The 22,594-nt window shown below is 32.1% G+C and overlaps 1 protein-coding gene across 3 annotated transcripts in view; it reads right to left on the bottom strand.

Moving 5' to 3' along the window:
• Positions 1–333: 333 nt before the first annotated feature.
• LOC118203396 (uncharacterized) overlaps positions 334–22,594 on the bottom strand; it is a 74,823-nt gene continuing 52,562 nt past the window's right edge. The window contains exons 2-3 of one of the 3 annotated variants that reach the window (XM_085816541.1): positions 18,553–18,626; positions 334–11,315 (exon numbers count right to left, since the gene is read on the bottom strand). In XM_085816541.1, the coding sequence (XP_085672667.1) occupies positions 744–1,457 (714 nt within the window). In that variant the 5' untranslated portion in view covers positions 1,458–11,315; positions 18,553–18,626 and the 3' untranslated portion in view covers positions 334–743. The remainder of the gene's footprint in view (positions 11,316–18,552; positions 18,627–22,594) is intronic. The other 2 variants (XM_085816540.1, XM_085816542.1) reach the window with 2 other exon arrangements.

Genomic DNA, 22,594 nt, shown 5'->3' with positions numbered 1-22,594 from the left:
GACATGTCGGTGACGCACGCCCCGCCCACTAGGTTAGTCTATCTCTTGTAAGGTCCATGGTTTTTAAAAACAAGCAAACTCTTAGACTTGAACTTTCTGTTACAAAGTTTCAGATCTTTTAAGGATCTTAAGTTTTACTAACGTTTATTTTATTTTAAAGCTTTACTGTCCTCTCTTATTTTCCACTTCCGGCCAGAATAAACGCGCTTAGTCTATTTGTGCAAATTATGCTTGCAAACTCTTAAGTATTTCGTCAAGAAGAGTTAGAGACAAAGAGAGAGAGAGAGGTGTGATGCTTCTTTGGCGATATGAAGCAACTCCAATGATGGAACAAAGCAATAACTTTTATTTAACACTCAAAAAGGCGACATACAAACAAGAAGAAAAAAGAATACTAACATTTAAAAATAAATTACATTCTTCGTGCGAGAGTCACACGTGGCACTCGAGTCTGGTTTCAAATATTGCCATTCACAAATACCTTAATGTTCATCTATTTATATTATTTAAACTACAAGATTTTAATACTATTTAAAGCTGTTACAACCTATCCCCCAACGGAGAGACTTTTTCCGAAGGGAAAAGTTCTGTAAAATTTGACAGTTTATAAGCTCGGCTTACTGAATTGCTTAAAGAGAAAAGCTAACTTCTCTCATAAATTTCCAAACTTCAGGCCAAATTTTAAAGTTTTAAACAAGCATTTTTACACCACATTTAAATAGGAAGAAAATAGACAGTTCAAATTAGTCTTCCTTTTTTTTTTCTTGACGGTGCCTAGATCTCTTCCATGTTGGATCAGTTCCTCGGCTATAATTCACTACAAAGCCTTTCCTCAGTTCATTTGTGCGTTTCAGATAATATTCAATTTTCATTTGCTTTTGATAATTGTTTTCTTCGTCTATTAGTAGCGGCATGATATTACCGAAAGCCGAAAGGTGATGATAACGTTGCATTGCAAAATGATTCTCAATATTAATTTCTTTATCGTTTTTCAAATTTTCGTGAAACTCTTCCACGTTTAATTCCGGTGATTTAGCTTCTTCTTCAAAGATATCTCTGGATGCTTTATTTTCTTCCTTCATCGGTTCCATGATCTTCTCTTTAGCTACTTTTCTTTTCCTTTGAGCTCTAGTAGAGACGGCATTAACCTGGTGAGGATGACTATCAGGTTCCTTTCCTTGTTTATTCAACAGTGCGAAAGTTCGATTGCCTAATAAATACCTTCCTTTGTCGAGTTCATTTCTAATAATGGCAGCCTTAGTTATTACTCGCCCAAGATCGCAATTTAGTTCGATCTCAGCCAATGGTAAACAGGTTGGATTTAAGTCTAATGGCTGTTGCACCCACATATTTTCACCTGTCAGCATTTCCGGCGTGATGTATTTGCGACAAACTATATCAATACTAGCACCTGAATCCCTTAATATAGGAATTTTATGACCATTGACGTAACCCATACTAGTATAAGTTAATAGAAATTTATCCTCTGGTTTTGCACTAATTCTGTTAAGATTAGCAGGAGATTCAGTACTATTCTTAAGTTTTGGACATTGGGGCCTTAAATGTTGATAGGTCCCACACTGATAGCATTGTGGCGTATTTCGTTTTTCATATTTATCATCTGGACGTGGACTTCTAGGTTTATGAAACCAGCGTATTAAATCCTGATGACATTTTTTTTTCAGTTTTATTTTTATTATCTGAACTCAATTTACCTTGAGTTAGTGCATTGTATCTTTCTTTCTGCCTATCCACTACAGGCTTTTTTTTAAAGTTTCCGCAAACGTTTTCATAGGCATCAAGTTTTTCAGCTAATTTTTTAGATGAAATCATCTGTACCCACTCATCAAGAAAATGATCTCGAATTTCAGGAGGAACTCGACGTTTAAGTTGGTCAATCACCATCAAATTTAGCAACTGATCAAAAGTCTTAACTCCTAGACCAGTCACCCATTCTTTGCAATAATTTTCTATTTCATAATTGAAATCCACCCATGTGGATTCGGTACTCTTTTGATGTTTCATAAATTTCTGCCTAAACATTTCCGGGCTTAGTTTAAACCGTCTTAACAATAAATTCTTCACGTGTTCATAATCTTTAGCTTTATCGGAGGGTTCTCTATCTATTAACTGGGTTACTTCGTAAGGAAGTAGTCCTAGTAAATGAGATACAAATTCTTCTTTATCAATTTTAGCCCATTCTGCTTGTCTCTCAAACAATAGCAAATATAGACTGATATCTCCTTTCTTGTCATCGAATTTCTGCATAAGGTGACGCAGCTCCGTTTTCGGCCGGATCTGTCCGGTATTTTGAGACTTTGTCTCTGCTTCTTCCTGTCTCCTACGTTCTTCTTTTTCCCTTTCCTCCCTCTCTTTCCCTTTCCTCCCTCTCTTTCCGTTCTTCTCTTTCCTCCCTCTCTTTCCGTTCTTCTCTTTTCTCCCTCTCTTTCCGTTCTTTTATTATTGTGTCTAAGATTCCTTTGACGAAGACTTCATCATAATCTCTACTTTCAACAATTTTCTGTTTTAAATCCACTATTTTCAAATCTGCAGTCACATGAACTCCCAGTTCAGCCGCGAGATTTTGCAAATCTTCCTTACGAGCTCTTCCTAAGTAAGACATTGTTTCTATGTTTAAAATTAACGAACACTGTGTTCTTTATATTTCCTCAAAATAGCTCAATTCAATTACTTTAATTAATTAATGCATCAGGAATCACGAAATTAAATGCACTTTGTTAAGTACGTATACCTCAAAAATGAAATATTTAAATTATATGAAGTTCATTCTCTCTACCACATTAATTGTGATTAATAACATAGAATAATAACATAGAGCAATATATATATCTACCGTCTGGACAACTAAAATGAATATTAAATATAATATCAAATACGGTAATAAAATAAGACAATTTATTATTAACAGGAAGTAATAATCTGGTATCACTAATATTGCGTTCAGTGATGAACTAATAAAATAAAGCAATTCTAAATGAACAGGAAGTAATAATCTGGTATCACTAATATTATGTTCAATGATGAACTAATAAAATAAAAATACGCACTATTATTCGATCTCGTCGGTGCCTCCAAAATAATTAAGACTGTGATGCTTCTTTGGCGATATGAAGCAACTCCAATGGTGGAACAAAGCAATAACTTTTATTTAACACTCAAAAAGGCGACATACAAACAAGAAGAAAAAAAAATGGTGCTACTTTGGTACACGGTTGCACGGATTTTGGCGATTTTTTGGTGATTTTCCTTTGGCGAGTAATACAACTTATAGTAAACCCATTGCTGGATAAGTTATTTATGGTAACCGATACTTTGTTGTCATTTTATTTAAAATATAATGCGTTTTATTGTGCATAAGTTCCGTGTTTAAAATATTATTTATGGCTTTTAAATTTAAAAATCAATTTAATTTTGCATTTTTATTTGAAATAAAAATTTTATTGTTTATCATATTTTATGAAATTTTATGTTGTGGATGATGTAATCAATGACGTCACCTTACTTTAAAAGTAATTCGCTTTAATACGTATAAATTTAATCCATTGTTTTAAACATTATTTATGGCTGTTAAATATTAAAATACAATTTAATTTTGCATTTTTTAAAAAAATGATTTTATTATGTATGAAGTTTTAAATAATTTTAGTTCTAGCTGTGATGTAATAAGCTGTCTGATTGGTTATAGAATATTTGTGCATTAACGAGCTGTAATCAGCTCCCTGATTGGTTACTGAAAATTTGTGCATTTCCGCGCCGTTTTAAAATTTAATTCATATCTTCGAATTCCTTCAAAGATGTTATCTAAATTATGATTCTGATTTTTTTATGGTACTTATCAATAAACAACAGGTTAAATACTCTAAAAAATGTAAGTACATATTTTTCTTTTATTTGATAATTGTATACTTCAATTTTTGTTAAAAAAATTAATGCACTATTTTCAGAAATTGCTGAGATAATTATTTTCCATATGTTTTAATGTTAATTATATTCTATATAACGTATTTTAAAGTATTTGAATTTAACAATATTCTAATTCTTTTAAATGTTGGTATGATGGTTTTTAATTCGATATTCAATTTCAGTAATATTTTAATCTAATTAAACGTTGGCCCAATGTTTTTATAGCGGTGTGTTTATTCTCTTCTTTGCTATATGAAAGTAATAATAACCTTACTTTAGTATTTCATACTCATAGTAAATGTATTTTTTTACATTTGCCTGCCATCTTAAAAAACGACATTTTCAACAAAAAATTAATCCATTACTTTTAGTGATATTTATTTATTTATTTATTTATTTTTTTGAAAGTTTCGAATACTTTACTATGCGTAAAAACAGCGTTTTTCAAGATGGCTGACGTTTGTAAAAATCGCGCCAACAATTCGGCCGACGTAAATCGCCAAAAATCCGTGCAACCGTCTACCAAAGTAGCACCAAAAGAATACTAACATTTAAAAATAAATTACATTCTTCGTGCGAGATTCGCACGTGGCACTCGAGTCTGGTTTCAAATATTGCCATTCACAAATACCTTAATGTTCATCTATTTATATTATTTAAACTACAAGATTTTAATAATATTTAAAGCTGTTACAGAGGGCTTTCTCGCTACATTTTTATCTCATGCCTGCTTTCAGTCAGTTGCTGTCCGCCTTTAAGGCCAGAGGTTTAGTCCTCTTGATATTGAAGACGTATTGCAGTTTTCCAGCATTCTGCGTACTACATACGTAGACATCTAAAAGGCCAAATCTTAGTATTACTATTCTGTGTAGATTAGTATTCAAGTAATCTTAGTATTCAAGTTTAGCTTTTATTTAAATTTAGTTCTTATTTTCTTACATTCAGATCATAAGTGGTGGTCTTTGTACCCCGAAGTACCGAAGCACCTGTGAATTGTGAAGAATAAATTGTAGTTAAGTCTTTCCACTTTCTTGTCAACTCTCCTACAGTTTAACTCTTTTGCCGTCCTCTCCTATCCGCGAAAATTTCTCCTCAACGGCTCTCTGTTTTTCGCAGCGTGTAATGTTGTTTTCTCTGTACATCATAACTTTCCATACCTAACTTTCGTAGTGGACGAATGTAAATAAATATTAAGTAAAATTATAAGGAAATAAAACATAATGGAAGAGTAATAATATCTCTTCTTATTTCTAACACCAAGACAATTTGATAACATCTGATCGAGGCAGGTCCACTCCTCCCATTTTGTTGTTGTAATCTCTTAAAATTATTGGTTCTTTTACAGTTATTTTCCGTGTTTCAACATCAATCAACGAGTTATTATGGACTGTACTTATCAAACGTATATCGTTCTTGTCTTTCCAATTCACAAACTCAGGAACTACTTTGATATACCTCCCCCAAATCGGAAATTTGGCGAGTTTTTTTCTCGCCAAGCAAAATACCTGTTTTTGGCGTCTTTTTTTTCTCGCCAAGATGGATTCTCGCTAAATACAAATAATTAATAAATAAAAAATACGGAATCATTAAATACAAAAAAAAGAATACCTAAAAAATACAATGAATACATAAAAAAAATACAAATAAATGACACTGAATAACATATTATATACAATTTACACAAAACTTTTAACAAATACAATTCAAAATACAGAAAAAATAGAATTATTTATACAGAAATTTTGAATTCCTCCCAATTTACCCCAGCAGCAATTTCAATAAATTTATTGAAACAATCAACATTAGCCGCTAAACATGATTTACGAAACATGTACATCGCGAGGTAAAATTTATAATCTGCCTTGCGATTGTACGTAGGCAAAGAAGCTTTAACATGCCTCCACGTACTTTCAATTGTATTTGTATGACACCCGGAATCGGCGTCTACAAATATTACAAGAATGATTTACCTTTAAATGATCAAAACCCTCATCCGTTAAACAATCATAACTTTTCCAACAATCAGAACAAAACAGACGTACCTGGCTTAATCCATTCCTTAATTAGCGACAACAACGTCTCCTGAGACCTATCATGCACAGCAACTAGAAAAACCTTACCTGATCCCCTTTCAACACCACCAAAAACCCACTGACCTTCAACACTATGACCCCTGTTGTACTTCCTTTTGCCAAACTTCGACTCATCTATTTTCACAACAACACCATCCCCACCTACCTTCTCAGAATTCTCCTGAATATAATTCAAAATGGTCTCGTTAATGAATTGCCTCCAATCTGCTAAAGTAGTACTAGAGAAACCATACTCCTCCGCAATCCTACCTGTCTTAGTGCCTCTCAAAATCTCATACGTGATCAACAAAACCTCAAACAACTTAAGCTTAGACTTCAAAAACCAAGAATTATGCCTTATTATGCCCGACATTTCAGTGTTGCACTGATTACTATCTACCATTTTGCGACAAACATACACAAATCCATCCGAATACGACTTCTTCAACTTCTAATTCATACCAGACCCCCATTTCTTACACACTGCAGCCTTCAACAATCCAACCTCTATTAAAAAATCAATTAACATCTGCATATCCTGAGCCAAATGATGCAAAAATAAACAATTAACAATACCTGGCCTTCCAACTGTCGGCCTACCCGACGAAAATGAAGCACAACTATCAATTTTTCGACTCAAAATTCCCTGAAACGTTTCAACAACACTATATACAGTAGGCATATTGAAAGCTAAAAGATAAAAATAATTAATAGAAAAAAAAATATAATTGGAAAATGCAACCAGATTTGCAGCAAAATACAGCAAGTCAGAAATCCGCTTGATCACTTCACAAAGAAATGGCGAATGAATGAAATGGCGGTAAAACATATATGAAATTCAAAAATTGTTGCCACAAAACTTTAAAAAAAAACTAAAAAAATGGTACAAAATACAAGAAAATACTAAATTTGGCAACAGCAAAAAACCTAAAAGCTTAAAAAACCTAAATTGGCAACACCAAAATAAGAAACAGCAACCCTAAAAAGTCCGTAGGCAGTGACAGATTTGACGCGTATTTTTTTTGAGGGGGGGGGTACATCAAAAGTTGTATCCAAACTCATTTTTTTCTCTTTTTCTGCTGAGTAGACGTTGAAGCCATCTCTCACTGTCTTGTATCTTATGTAAAATGGCGCGAATATTCATAAAACCCGGGAAAATTCAATTAGAAATAGAGTGCCTGATTAGTGCTCCCCTCTAGGAGGTATTAGAACAAACAAAAATAAAAACTCAAACACGTAAACATTTAGAAAGCGTTTTAAACGTTTGAAGGCTTTAAAATGTAGAACAACGCTTGAAGCGCGTTATGGCCGCCCTGCAGAAGTTTCACTTGAACGCGCTAGACGCGTTATGGGCGACGAAGAGGTTAAAGAACATAGTTTAGTTAAACTCACTATTCTACTCAGGACACTTTCATGTTTCCAAAACAGATAAAAGGAAATAATAGCCCTGATAATCTTACTGTTCAGCTAAGTGGGAAAATTTCTGCGCTTGGGGTAGTATAACATCTGTACAGATGACAGGAAACGATATAACCATCCCAATTATGTGAATGCTTACTGCTGAAATAGGTACTTACGTATTATTGCAACCAAGTTGGCGCGATTTGTAAGTTTGAGTAAAAAAGTATGAATAGAAAGAAAATGTACATTTATTAATTACAGATAATTTTTAATACAGTTTTTTATATTATTTTGTTTTAAAATATAAAATAGCAATTAAACCCTTCCGGTTTCGAATTTGAATAAGTTGCAGAATTATTTTTTCGGCGGAAATCTTTTGGCTATTGCTTTTAGCACTGATTGAAAACCGTCTTCGCCATTAACAGCTTGAGCTCGGCGCCATATAAATTCGATAAGGTATGAGTGAAGATGATGACGGGCTGTTTGTTCCTCTCTGTTTTTTGTTGCGCCATTTGGCTGAGCCCCACATGCGCTCTACATGTTGTGTGTGAACGCCGGATCCACAAAGTTATATTTGTGATTAACAGTTCCATGCAGAAATCCAGCATTTTCGAACTCACTTGTATTGTATCCTTTCCAGCAATCCGAATAAATGATGCTTCCTTCCGTGATATTTTCGCAAATTTTTTCCATGAGGGTAACGGCGCTTCTGTTAGGTACAGTAACCAAAAAAGTCTCTTTCTTTTCTCGGCAAATTCCGCCGAAAACCCATTGCTGTGGTAGTAAACGCCCAGTGTTATTATTATTTTTTTTTACAAATAAACTTTCGTTTAAACACGTAGGGTTGCAGTAAGTAGGGTCGCCAAATTTGGCGATTTATGCGAATTTTGGCCTGGTTGCGTTAATACGTAAGTACCCTGAAATATTTAAAGAAAGTGATCAGAAATACTCATGACAAAGAAATTAGCAGTTCCGATAAGAAAATTTGTAAAACAAAACAAATAGGCAGATATTTTCACTTACAGTTGTAGCCTTGGCTACTAATGTTTAAAATTAATTTATGATTAGGAACAGCATGAATTATAAACAAATAGCTAAGTTTATTGCATTTTATTTTCCAGCTATCGAAATGCGACGGTACGAGCATCGTTTTGAAACCAAAACCTCGCAATCATGAATCAGAACTAGAACTAGTTGCCATTCAGCATAAAGAAATTTAAATATAAATATTAACTACTTGTTGCCATTCAGCATAAAAGAAATATAAATATGAATATTAACAAAATATTAAAGTTAATTTTATAAAATAATTAAACACGTGAACAAATATATGAAATAAAAAATAATTATTTCTCATGCAATAAATAGGCCACTACACAGTAAAGCACGGTTTATGCGTTTTATAAGCGTTTATAAGGTTTATGCGTTTAAAATAATTTATAACTGAAGTCATACATTTTAAGAATGCGATACGTAAAAGTTGAAAGTTGTTACCATACTACCGCTACTACACAAATTTAATTTTATCATCTCTTGAATACTGTAAGGAGCAGGAAAACTGCTGGAAGGAGCAGTATATAAATTTACAGGGAAATTAAGGCGCGAAGCTAAAAGGAAATGAATGCAGAGCCATCTCTTAAAGAAAGTAGTTTTGGAACATGAAAAAGCCTAAAATGTTAGGGTTTGAATTTGGCATGTCGAAACAATCATGTGTCATTGGAACAAGAAATATTTTAAAAAAATCCAGCTTGTCACCGAGATTCGAATCATGGATATCCCAATAGCTAACTGAATGTGATAATCACTTACACAGCAACAGTACATTTGGAAGAATGTGAGATTTCTTACTTTCTTCTTCGGTTAAAGAGAAAAAATGTGAAAAGGCACGACGCCTAATTGACTAAGTTCAGATCCAAGTGGGGGCAAGTTATCCACCACATTATACTTCGGGCGCCACTGTGGAAACTATTAGGATTTTCGAAACAGGAAACAGGAAAAATTAACTTCACTCTAGGCGGAATTCAAGTTACAGAATCTTCCAGTTTCCAGATAAATGTACTAAACATTCAAACCGCAAAAACACGAATGCAGGAATGCTAATTCTTTACTAGACAGTGACAAAGGATTTAATCAACAAACGATAATATTAATAATATGGTATTCCTGAATCCGAAAATCATAAATATATTCGATGATACAATTTTTGGTTATAATGCAATAGCGAATTTGTGAAATAGTGTTTTAAATTGGGTGTTACTTTGCTAGACGGTTGCACGGATTTTTGGCGATTTACGTTGGCCGAATTGTTGGCGCGATTTTTACAAACGTCAGCCATCTTGAAAAACGCTGTTTTTAAGCATAGTAAAGTATTCCAAACTTAAAAAATAAATAAATAAATATCGTTAAAAGTAATGGATTAATTTTTGTTGAAAATGTCGTTTTTTAAGATGGCAGGCAAGTGTAAATAAATACATTTACTATGAGTATAAAATACTAAAGTAAGGTTATTATTACTTTCGTATAGCAAAGAAGAGAATAAACACACCGCTATAAAAACATTGAGCCAACGTTTAATTAGATTAAAATATTACTGAAATTGAATATCGAATTAAAAACCATCATACCAACATTTAAAAGAATTAGAATATTATTAAATTCAAATACTTTAAAATACGCTATATAGAATATAATTAACATTAAAACATATGGACAATAATTATCTCAGCAATTTCTGAAAATAGTGTATTAATTTTTTTAACAAAAATTGAAGTATACAATTATAAAATAAAAGAAAAATATGTACTTACATTTTTTTTTAGTGTTTAACCTGTTCTTTATTGATAAGTACCACAATAAAAAATCAGAATCATAATTTAGATAACATCTTTGAAGACATCTTTGAAGGAATTCGAAGATATAAATTAAATTTTAAAACGGCGCGGAAATGCACAAATTGTCAGTAACCAATCAGGGAGCTGATTACACCTCGTTAATGCACAAATATTCTATAACCAATCAGAGAGCTTATTACATCACGGCTAGAATTAAAATTATTTAAAAATTCATACATAATAAAATCATTTTTTAAAAAAATGCAAAATTAAATTGTATTTTAATATTTAAGAGCCATAAATAATGTTTAAAACATTAGATTAAATTTATACATATTAAAACGAATTACTTTTAAAGTAAGGTGACGTCATTGATTACATCATCTACAACATAAAATTTCATAAAATATGATAAACAATAAAATTTTTATTTCAAATAAAAATGCAAAATTAAATTGATTTTTAATATTTAAAAGCCATAAATAATATTTTAAACACGGAATTTATGCACAATAAAACGCATTATTTTTCAAATAAAATGACAACAAAGTATCGGTTACCATAAATAACTTATCCAGCAATGGGTTTACCATAAGTTGTATTACTCGCCAAAGGAAAATTGCCAAAAAATCGCCAACATCCGTGCAACCGTCTACCAAAGTAGCACCTTAAATTGTATTAATATTATCGTCGTTTTTAGTATTATTTAAATGTTGTTTTCAAATGAAATAGTTTCTACTTCCTTGTTTTTCATCGTTTTTCTTCCTTGTTTCCATATTTTCTCCTCAATCGTTGGAGAAGACAAATAGTTAAATAAATACGGTTTCTATTAACAGCAGCTCCAGCAGTTTCTCCAGAAGTTCTTTCTTATACATAAGACAGCTATCATAGACTTCTTCATTCCAATCCCATAACCTAAGAAAAACTTATAATATCTCCTCTTCTTATCGCTGACCGTTTCCGTTACCGTCTTCTAAGCGTAGATATGTGTAGGAAGCCATTTGATTTGGGACTAAAGCAATTAATGATCTTTTTCCCAGAACTGTCATTTCTGTAATGGGGTGCATCAACGAGGCCAGTGGATTTCCTACAATATAGCATTTAATCCAATTAATGATATATTTCAGATTTCATCCATTATATGAGAAAGAATTCAATCAAAACTTTTGTTAAATTCCTTTCTTTTACTTATTATATAGGATATAACTGGTGTAACAGATTTAAATAATATTAAAATCTTGTAGTTTAAATAATTTAAATAGATGAACATTAAGGTATTTGTGAATGGCAATATTTGAAACCAAACTCGAGTGCCTCGTGCGACTCTCGCACGAAGAATGTAATTTATTTTTAAATGTTAGAATATGTTTTCTTTTTTTGTTTGTATGTCGCCATTTTGAGTGTTAAATAAAAGTTATTGCTGTGTTCCATCATTGGAGTTGCTTCATTTCGCCAAAGAAGTATTACACTGGATAAGAAACCTGCCGCATGAAATTTAAAATGTAGGATGATGCAAAGTTTGCATAAAATTCTATCGGAAGTTATCTATTTTATTTCAGGGCGATTTGGTGTAAATCGCGGTGCTAATTTGGTAGACGGTTGCACGGATTTTGGCGAGTTTTGGGCAGTTTGTCTTTTGGCGAGTAATACGACTTATGGTAAAACCATTGCTGGATAAGTTATTTATGGTAACCGATACTTTGTTAACATTTTATTTAAAAAATAATGCGTGTTATTATGCATAAATTCCGTGTTTTAAATATTATTTATGGCTTCTAAATATTAAAAATCAATTTACTTTTGCATTTTTATTTGAAATAAAAATTTTATTCTTTATCATATTTTATGAAATTTTATGCTGTGGATGATGAAATCAGTGACGTCACCTTACTTTAAAAGTAATTGGTTTTAATATCTATAAATTTAATCTAATGTTTTAAACATTATTTATGGCTGTTAAATATTAAAATACAATTTAATTTTGCATTTCTTTTTTAAAATGATTTTATTATGTATGATTATTTAAATAATTTTAATTCTAGGCGTGATGTAATCAGCTCTCTGATTGGTTTTAGAATATTTGTGCATTAATGAGCTGTAATCAGCTCCCTGATAGGTTGCTGAAAATTTGTGCATTACCACGCCATTTTAAAATTTAATTCATATCTTCGAATTCCTTCAAAAATGTCTGCTTAAAAGATGAATGTTGTTTTTGATAAGTACCAAGAATTTTTGGTTTCGGAATCAAAAAATTGTCCTTTGAGACCTTATTTTCGCCAGCCTGGCTTTCCTAATCAAAGATTTATTTATAAATTCTTACAAGGGTCAGAGGAAATTTATTTTAAATTTTTGAAGGAAACGTCGCTAATTGTTTCTTCAATGAAGTGCGAAAATGTAGATCACAGATGAAGACCGTTAGAAGAGCCGATTCTGAGACGGCCGTATATGATATTGTGGTCATGTTGGAAGAAATAACCGCTGTAACGGTAAGAAAATTATTAGACATTCCTCCTTTTTTACCAACAATAAACTAATTGCTGTCATTTTAGCTCTAGTGTACGAAGCGTTCGTATTTACTTATTTTAAAGTATTTAATTTAAGTAATATTTTAATTCTTTTAAACGTTGGTATGATGGTTTTTAAGTCGATATTCAATTTACGCAATATTTTAATCCAATTAAACGTTGGCGCAATGTTTTTATAGTGGTATTTTTATTCTATTTCTATGCTATATGAAAGTAATAATTTAACCTTTCTTTAGTATTTTATACTCGTAGTAAATGTATTTATTCTATATAATATATATATATATATATATATATTATATTCTATATAACGTATTTTAAAGTATTTAAATTTAATAATATTCTAATTCTTTTAAATGTTGGATGATGATGTTTTTTATTTCGATATTCAATTTCAGTAATATTTTAATCTAATTAAACGTTGGCACAATGTTTTATAGCGGTGTTTTTATTCTCTTCTTTGATATATGAAAGTAATAATAACCTTACTTTAGTATTTTATACTCATAGTAAATGTATTTATTTACACTTGCCTGCCATCTTAAAAAATGACATTTTCAACAAAAAAATTAATCCATTATTTCTAACGATATTTATTTTTTTTTAAGTTTCGAATACTTTACTATGCGTAAAAACAGCGTTTTTCAAGATGGCTGACGTTTGTAGAAATCGCGCCAACAATTGCGCCAACGTAAATTTCCAAAAATCCGTGCAACCGTCTACCAAAGTAGCACCTAAAAATCGCTTCTGTTCAAGAGGAGAAAAGTACAGTTTTCTTTCTGAAACATAAATGTTTGCTCTCGAATATAGAATCTACGATGACCTGAGATTGCATTTTTTGCATAGTTTTAATTACCCAGAGTGTACCAAGAGCATGAAGAACATTACATATTTGTAGATTAGAAGCAGGTAGACATGAAAAAAGAGCAATGCCTTTGCCGGGACACGAACCCGGACTTCTCGAATGCGCACCGAGTGGGCTACTGTTACACCACGAAGGCATGCAGAAAAACGGGAGAAAATACCTTACATATTTCCACTATTAAAGGGGACCCCAATCCTGGAGGCAGAGAATAATTATCCGCCACCTTTTATTTTTGGTGCGACTGTAGAGACATTAGGATTTTTGAAGTAGGAAACATGAAAAATGTGCAATGCCCTTGCCGGGAATCGAGCCTGAGCCTCTCGAATACGCGCCGAGTATGCTACCGTTACACCACGAAGCCACGCAGAGAGGAGGGAGAAAATACTTCTATAGTTTATAAATAGATAAGAAACATCTCAATAAAAATGAAAACTAAGCAAAAATAAGCAGCTGTAAATAGGCTTAAGTTTTGAATAATAACGTGCCGGTTTTGAAGAAGATACCTCTTTTTCGCTAAAGTAAATGGTTCATTTTCAGTTCCCCCCCCCCTCCTTAAAGGTAAATTTGTGCTCTTGCAAGCAAAATCTACGCTAATCTAAGGTTACCTTTTTGCATAAATCAGATTACATAGATTGTTAAAATATACAAAAAACATGGCAAACATTATATACAGTGCGATAAGATGAAAACCATGGAGTGCAACTCAAGTAGCTCAACAGAAAATAAATCAGATACGCGTTAGTTTTGAATAAAATTTTTATCCATTCGTAAGCAATTAGATAATAAGACCCTCTTCTTCATGAGTTGAAAGTTCAAACATGTTATAGAAAGTAGTTTGATCCTGAATGCAAAATCTACGCCAAGCTAAGTCTTTTTTACTTCCTTGTACGAAGTAAAAAGGAAGTATTGCAATCGCGAAAAGTTTCAGGCAGCATATTTCAACGAAAATATCCATTTTGACCGCTATCGAATGCAATTTAACGATGTTTTTGCGTGATATCTGTACGTAAGAACAGAGTAAAAGACTCTTTTCTTTCAAAAAAAATTATAAAACTGCTTTAAAATGAATTCTGAAGAGAATATGCGTGGCGTCTGTACGAACGTATGTACGTATGTACGGGCATACGAACGTATCTCGCCTAACTCAAAAACGAGTAGCCTCAGAACGTTGAAATTTTGTATATAGGACTAGTATAACATGTAGATGTGCACCTCGTATTTTGGTTGCAATCGGCCGCACCAAACGTATATAAATATATATATATATATCCACTCTGTTACCCGCTCTGTTATCTTTACTCTCATATGTTTGTAAATTGTACGTTTATTACTTTAAAAATGATTGAATTATGTTGTTCTTATCTTCCGGTTGAGGTTTCTATGCCTTTAGTAAATCTATATACAATATTTTTAAAATTATCAACAATTTTAAAGTTGTTTAAGTGCCGCTTTGCCTAATAATGTTTTTGATGGCGGCCATTGCTTGTTTATATTTGAAGCAGCAGACTAGTGGATTTGTATTCAATCTAGAGAAACTTAGCTTCGCAACAACAAAGATAAAGCCTTCATTTATTATTGTGAATTAAATCATGTTTAATCCTTTCTGGAATTATTTCGAGGAAATAAGTGTTTAAGATTTACTTCGCAATTTTTAATACAGATTATTTTAACTTTTTATGTATTTTTGCCTTGTCGCGAAGTGAGAACTGAATTAATTGAATGAGAAGTACTCAATCGTATGTGAAAAACTGTTTCTTTTTTGTTTTGTTTGCTTAATTTCTTTTATACATCGTTCTAGCTTTATTATATAGAACATGTGTTATGCGAGATACATACATACGTACGTACAGACACCACGAAACGGGAAAATAATCCTACTTAATGGAACAAAACTTATAAAACCTTTATTTGGTGAAACAAGGCAACCATGAACTAAAAATTGTCTAATAAGGCCTATAAATGAAATAAGGACTTTCGTATTTTACTTTTGCTTCATAAATTCACTTTCTTTGCCGTGTTAGTTGAAAATTGACCCATCAATTCTTTTCGAAAGCTGCTATCTTTTATGGACTCCCCAACGGCATTTTCCAAGAAGTATTTGTATTCAATCATTGACTTCTACCGCCGAACCTAACAGCTGTAGTCGACAGCAGAGGAGAAGGGGAATAATTACAATTAACACATAGCGATTTCTGGTTTGGTAGCCAAAACGTCAGTCTATAAATTTAGTCGCAGAGTAGTCAGCGTTGTTAAAATGAGTCACGGAAGTTTCGCTTCTGCTTTAGTCACTGCCAGATTCGGGAGTGGAATAAAAACTACATAGAAAGAAAGAAATTGAAAATGAATGACCACTTCCCGCTATACAGGATTCATTGAAAAGAGGTGCGTTTCGTACTATTTCAACGTCTGATTAACACGCATGGGGTTGCGTGCGGCATCCTTTGCTATTTTCTTTCTTTTCTTTTCTTTTTTTTTTTCCTGTCCGAATAAGGATTTTTTTTTTTATTTGATCGTAAAGAGGGGGAAATAATCCCGCAAATTTCCTGGATTTCTTCCAGGAAGAATTAAGGTGAATACATGAATGCGTATGCAGGAAACGGGGGAGGCACCAGTTTTTTAACTGCTTTATTCTAGTTGTTTCGAATAAGAAAAAGGCCTAACTGAAATTTCAAGTGAAAATAAATACGCTAAGTTGGATGTAAAGGAAATATTCTGTAACTGTGTTTGAAAAAGTGTTTTTTGTTTTTTAAATAAGTAGTAGAAAATATTGATATTTCTTTAATGAAAAACGCAAGTTCTTTTACAATTGATAATAGTAAAATAAGAAAAGTCTGAACGAAGCTAAGATTATTAACCGGACACTTAATATATTTTAAACTATGTCATACATAAAATATTTACTTCAAATACGCTGAACGCATAAACGCTTAGTTAGAGGTTATACATCGCTATACTTGTTTTTACGAAGTGATGGTTCTTAATTTACGTCTAACAGAAATGATACAGATTAAAAATGTTTTTGAATCTTAATTCGAATTCTGAAAGGTTATAAAATCTTTCGAATAATAATAATAAATTTTAAGCAGATTTTCAAATTTATATTTAATGAAAAATTAATTTATGAATATAGTTTTTAAAAACCACCTTTATTTATTTAAAGGCATACAGAATATATAAAATGGGAAAATAATCCTACTTAATGAAACAAAACATATAAAATCTTTACTTGGTGAAACATGGCTAGCATGAACTAAAAATTGTCCATTAAGGCCTATAGATGAAATAAGTACTTTCTTATTTTACTTTTGCTTGATAAATTCTCTTGCTTTCTGTTGCTAGTTGAAAACTGACTCATCAATTCTTTCCGAATATCTTTTAAGTGCTCCCTAACGACATTTTCCAAGAAGTATTTGCAAGTATATATAAATGAAATTTAGTCCAGGATGTGCATAATTAAAAATCTTTTAATGCTGAGGTTCAATTTTCTGAAATGTAACGAAACAAAAAAATATTTGACAATAGTTCAAATAGGTTTTACATCAGTGCTTTCAAACTCAAATTAAACTGCATACGAGCCACATCAAAACAACCAGCAGTTTTTTTTTTTTTTTTTTTTTTTTTTTTTCGAAATGAAAAATGCTAAATAAATTTACAATTTCGATTACTAAACATTTATTAAAATGTAACGTAAACAATAATAATAACACCAATAAAAAAACCTTAAATTTATAATTGTTTTGTATTTGAAATCTGTTGTGACGCTTCGAGTTCCGGCTAGGGCATTGCACGTTTTTCTCTTCGCCAGGGATTTAGCATGGAGGTAGGAAAGGAAGGAGGGGCCAGTCGGCACTAGAAGTGAAGCACTACTTTGAAGCTTGGGTCACCAGATGGGGTGTTCTTTGTTTACATTCAGAAGCTCGCTTGACACGGTTCTGATAGTATTTCGACACACGACAGTTCCATACAAATCGAAAAAGGGACACTTTCGCATGAAAGAAACATTCATAGTGTGATGGATAATAGCAATTTGTATAGTTTAGTGACATTTACGCAAAAATCACATCTTCGTTATTTTTCGATAACTAACAACAGCGATTTTGAGTATGAACTTGTTTTATAAAATTCTAAGCTGTTGAACTACAAAAATATAGATTTTAAGAAAAATATTATGCTTAAAGAATGAAAATACCTTACGGTACATTTAAAATTGTATACGTCTTTCGATACCCCTGATAGAGTATTCGCTACTTTTATTTCATTTTCCAAACGCCAAAATGTTTGAAATAAAACAAATTTTTTCCACATCCATACATTATTGTTGCATATTATTGCAAAAAGCATGTATCTGCCTTTGACAAAATACATAAATATTCATTAAATTATTTATAAATGTATTTGAAATGAAGAATTTATTCATTTATAAACAACTGTGAAAGTACTGTGAAGAAATCTAATTATTAAATGTATCTAATTTATAATGATTATAAATGTTATCTAAATATATAATAACCTTAATATTGAATTGTAAACATAAATTGAAATCCTGTTGACAAATACGTTATAAAACTATTTAAGCAAGAATTGTTCGTATTGGAAGGCAATCTGTTAAAAGGTATTGTAAAGCAAATGCTATGAGATGCGCACTTAAGAACGTAATAAAGAGTTTTGGAATATGTATTGTTGAAATGAAGGGTAAAAAAAATCGGATAAGTATAATTAAAAGAATTATTCCCCTTACATTTTACAATAACTCAGTTACAAGTTTTTAATAATACTAAAAAAATAAATAAATAAAAATTTAAAAAAAAACTTATTTTATTCCCTTTCAGAAATGTTCTGAGAAAGTCAAGTACTATTTAAAGTATTTCGCTAATTCCTAATAATTCTCTAATTTAAAATGAACTGAATAGAGCATTAATTATAAATTGACTTACATTTTTCGATTTAAAAGATGCCTCAGAAGCCAAAAACTCATGTCATATTTAAGAAAGTATTTTAGGAAGAAGCTCTATAAATAGAAAAGAAATAATGCATAATTTTAATATTAATAATACAATAAACTTTGATCTTAATTTTTGTACCTTAACCGAATAAAATCGAATTACCTTAATTTTTTTTTTCTAATGTAATTAACGAAAACTTGTGAAAATATTTCATTCAAATTAAACCATTCTGAGAAAACTGTCCTGTGAAAAGTATAGCATTTAATTCCGTTCAGAATGAAATGTTGTTTAAAAATATGTTGTTTTCATATACTTAAGACTCTGAAGTGTTGTAGAAAAAGAAAATATATACATTTATATGTATAAAAATATTTACATCCGAACGCGTCAAATCCCATAGAACTCAATGGTAAATGACCCAATGTTTTGGTCATCACGTAGGGATCGCCGGTGCTTCAGAGCAGGGTACGGGAAAAACTTGTTTAGGGCAACTCCATCTTACTTCCTACCTCCATGGGATTTAGTGACTAGGTCTCCTCATCCCAATACCCCTTTAAAAGAGGGAGTATTAAAGGCAGTTTCGCCTTCCTTTCCGCTGGCCTTCATGGTGAAATTGGAAGCTTACTGGACTTAATTCCCAGTTGAACTGGTCCATGGACGCGTCGTCTTGGACCCAGTCGCCCTTGACGCGTATTCGAGAGGTCCAGAGCTCAAGGTCTCCGCAAGGGCATTTCCGGTCGCAAGCATCAAAAACACTAATGACTCTCCAGTAGCGGTGAATTAAAAGGTGGTGAGCATTAATTCGTCATCACCAGGACTTGGGCGATTGGGTTCATCATCAGTCACCCTTTAAAAGGGGGAATATGTAAGTATTTTCTCGCTTCTTTCCGAATACGTTCGTGTAATAATTGGAAGTATACTCGACGCGTGTTCAAGAGGTCCAGGGCATTGCAATTTTTCTCGTCTTTCCTACGTGCAAAGTATCCTAATGACTCTACGCATGCAGTTTTATTAAATTTCTCTTTGACAATGTTGATTTAAAACCCTCAATTGTCAGTAGGTGCACGATTTTAATTTTAGACATATGTGACCGAGAATATTTAACAAAAAAATCTTATGTGTACACAACATGACTTCCTTGTACGGAATATTAAATTATACGCATTTTTTCTTGCATTTTATTTAAACTTATTAGATTGAATTAAACCTACTTCGCCGAAAGCGCATAAACCACAATAGAATAAATGCACTCTTTAAAATTCACTATATTTGTTTATTATAACGACACTCTGAATGCACAAAATTTGTATCATTTGAAGAATTATCGTTGCCACATGTTCTATTTAAATACTATAATAAAGCTAAAACGACGTATGAAAGAAATTAAGCAAACAAAACGATAAAGAAACAGTTTTTCACAGACGATTTAGTATTTCTCATTCAGTTAATTCAGCTCTCACTTCGCGACAAGGCAAAAATACATAAAAATTCAAAATATCTGCATTAAAAATTACGAAGTAAATCTCAAACACTTATTTCCTCGAAAAAATTCCAGAAAGGATTAAGCTTGATTTAATTCGCAATAATAAATGAAGGAATTATCTTTGTTGTTGCGAAGCTTAGTCTCTGTAGATTGGCAACAAATCTACAATTCTGCTGTTTCAAATGTAAACAAATATGTCCTCCATGTTATTTAAAACTTAACCGTACTTAAACAGCTTTTAAATTGTTGATAATTGTACAAATATTGCTTCCAAAATTACGAAAGGCATAAAAACCTTAACCGGAAGATAAAAACAACATAATTCAATCATTTTTACAGTAAAAAATGTACAATTTACAAACATATAAAAGTAAAGATACTGAGATCACTGAGCCGGGTAACAGAGTGGATATATATATAAATATATTTATATACATTTGGTGCGGCCGATTGCAACCAAAATACGAGGTGCACATCTACATGTTATAGCAGTCCTATATACAAAATTTCAACGTTCTTGAGGCTACTCCTTTTTGAGTTATGCGAGATAGGTACGTACGCACATACGTACATACGTTCGTACAGACGCCACGAAAAATTCTTTTCAGAATTCATTTTAAAGCAGTTTTATAATTTTTCTGGAGGAAAGGTGTCTTTTATTCTGTCCTTACGCACAGATATCACGCAAAAACATCGTTAAACTGCATTCGATAGCGGTTAAAATGGATATTTTCGTTGAAATATGCTGCCTGAGACTTTTCGAGATTACAATACTTCCTTTTTACTTCGTACAAGGAAGTAAAAAGAGCTTTTAATTTTTTAGCGAATTTGAATAAAACTGTGGGATTTAAAAAGTTCTTATGCATTTTTTTTTCTTTATAATATCTTCTTTATAAGTATTAACAAGATAAATATTCTGAACTAACTCGCATATAATCAAGCAAGTGATGCTGAAATGGGTGATGGTGGTATATTCCTGAGTCAGAAATTCCTGGATTGCAATATTTATAGTTTATTACTTAGATTGCAATATTTACACATGCAGCGTAATGTTTACTCAGAATTATTTATAACGTGATTTATAAGAAGCTTAAAAATGCAGATGTAAAAGCAAGCATCTTATTTTTTTTATCTTATGGATTTGAAGCAAGACTTGCATAGAACACAATTTAGCCATTGAAAATGCTTCTTTATTGTAAAACATTTCAGTTTGAGGTTTACATACACACTGCGTAGCAACATTATTTTATTACAGAATGAAGAAATAAAGTAGATTTTTCAAAGAAAAGCCACTTTTGTTGCCAGAAAGTTGCTTTAAAATGAAAACATGGATTCCTACGGTGCAAGTACTTCTAAAGGAAGGAGAAAGTTTGCGCTGTTAAAAATGACAAAACATTTTCATTGTATATATTTGTGCTTGAGGTGTATATGTCAGTTTCATATATTATTTATAAACTTTAAAAATGTTTAAAGTATGAGTTTTTAACTTGCAAACTTGCAAATGTAAATGCATATGTTTAAAGTTTATGCGTGCAAATGTAAATGCATATGTTTAAAGTAATGTTTAAAGTATGAGTTTTTAACTTGCAAACTTGTAAATGGATCCGTTTAAAGAAATATGAGTCTTCGCTCTTATTCTTCCTATTGAAGAACTTTCTTAAAATGCAGAGTACAAGTTTTCTTCTCTTTCTGAGAACTTCTTTCTATATAATACGTCATACATTAAATGTACAAGTTAAGCGCTGTCGCTGTTGATAAGACAATTTCGTCAGACATGCTTACGATGCAAATATCTGGTTTGCATGTAAATGCTGATATTTATAGCAAGCAAATTATAGAAATACAAAATAAATCTGAAAGATTTCAGATTTTAACGGTCGTCCAAAGGGTTTGTTAAGGTTTTTTACTCTCTCGCTTACCCCGCAGTCAACCAGTTTGCTGTTACAGTCACTGCTACTAATTCGTTCTGTTTTTGTCATTTTAGCTTTATTATTAAGCATCATCTTCTTCGCGCATGCGCTATGTACAAATGTAGAAGCAGCATGGGAGTATAACTTTATAATTCTCGATACGGAGTTAAGTGTTGGCGTAAGTGTTTAAGTTTTTGTTTGTAGAGACATTAGGTATTTTTGCTGGGAGACGTGAAAAATGAGCAATGCGTGGCCTCAAACCACAGACATCTCGAATACGCGCCGAGCGTGCTGACCACTACACCACAAAGGCATACCAAGAACGCGGGAGAAATACCTTATATAGTCCCCCTTTTAAAGGGCGACTGGAGATTAGGTGATCCAATCACCAGATCCTGGTGGTGGAGAATCATCATCCACCATCTATTTTAGTTCGGGCGCCACTTTAGAGACATTATGCCATTCTCAAGATGGAGTCATGAAGAAAGAGCAATGCCCTCGCCGGGATTCGAACCACGGACCTCTCGAATGCACGCCGAGCGTGCTGACCACTATACTCCCCTTTCGATTTTGAACTGAGTGTCGCTAGATTCGTGACGATGGTTTATTTCATTTTGGAGGAAATCGGTTCATAACCACA

The sequence above is a fragment of the Stegodyphus dumicola genome, chromosome 5, assembly GCF_044657685.1.
Source record: "Stegodyphus dumicola isolate Sdum_Otavi_A_Nest chromosome 5, ASM4465768v1".
In the NCBI taxonomy this organism is placed as follows: domain Eukaryota; kingdom Metazoa; phylum Arthropoda; class Arachnida; order Araneae; family Eresidae; genus Stegodyphus; species Stegodyphus dumicola.
Note: the sequence above shows the minus strand (reverse complement) of the source record. Positions and strands in the feature narration are given on the sequence as shown.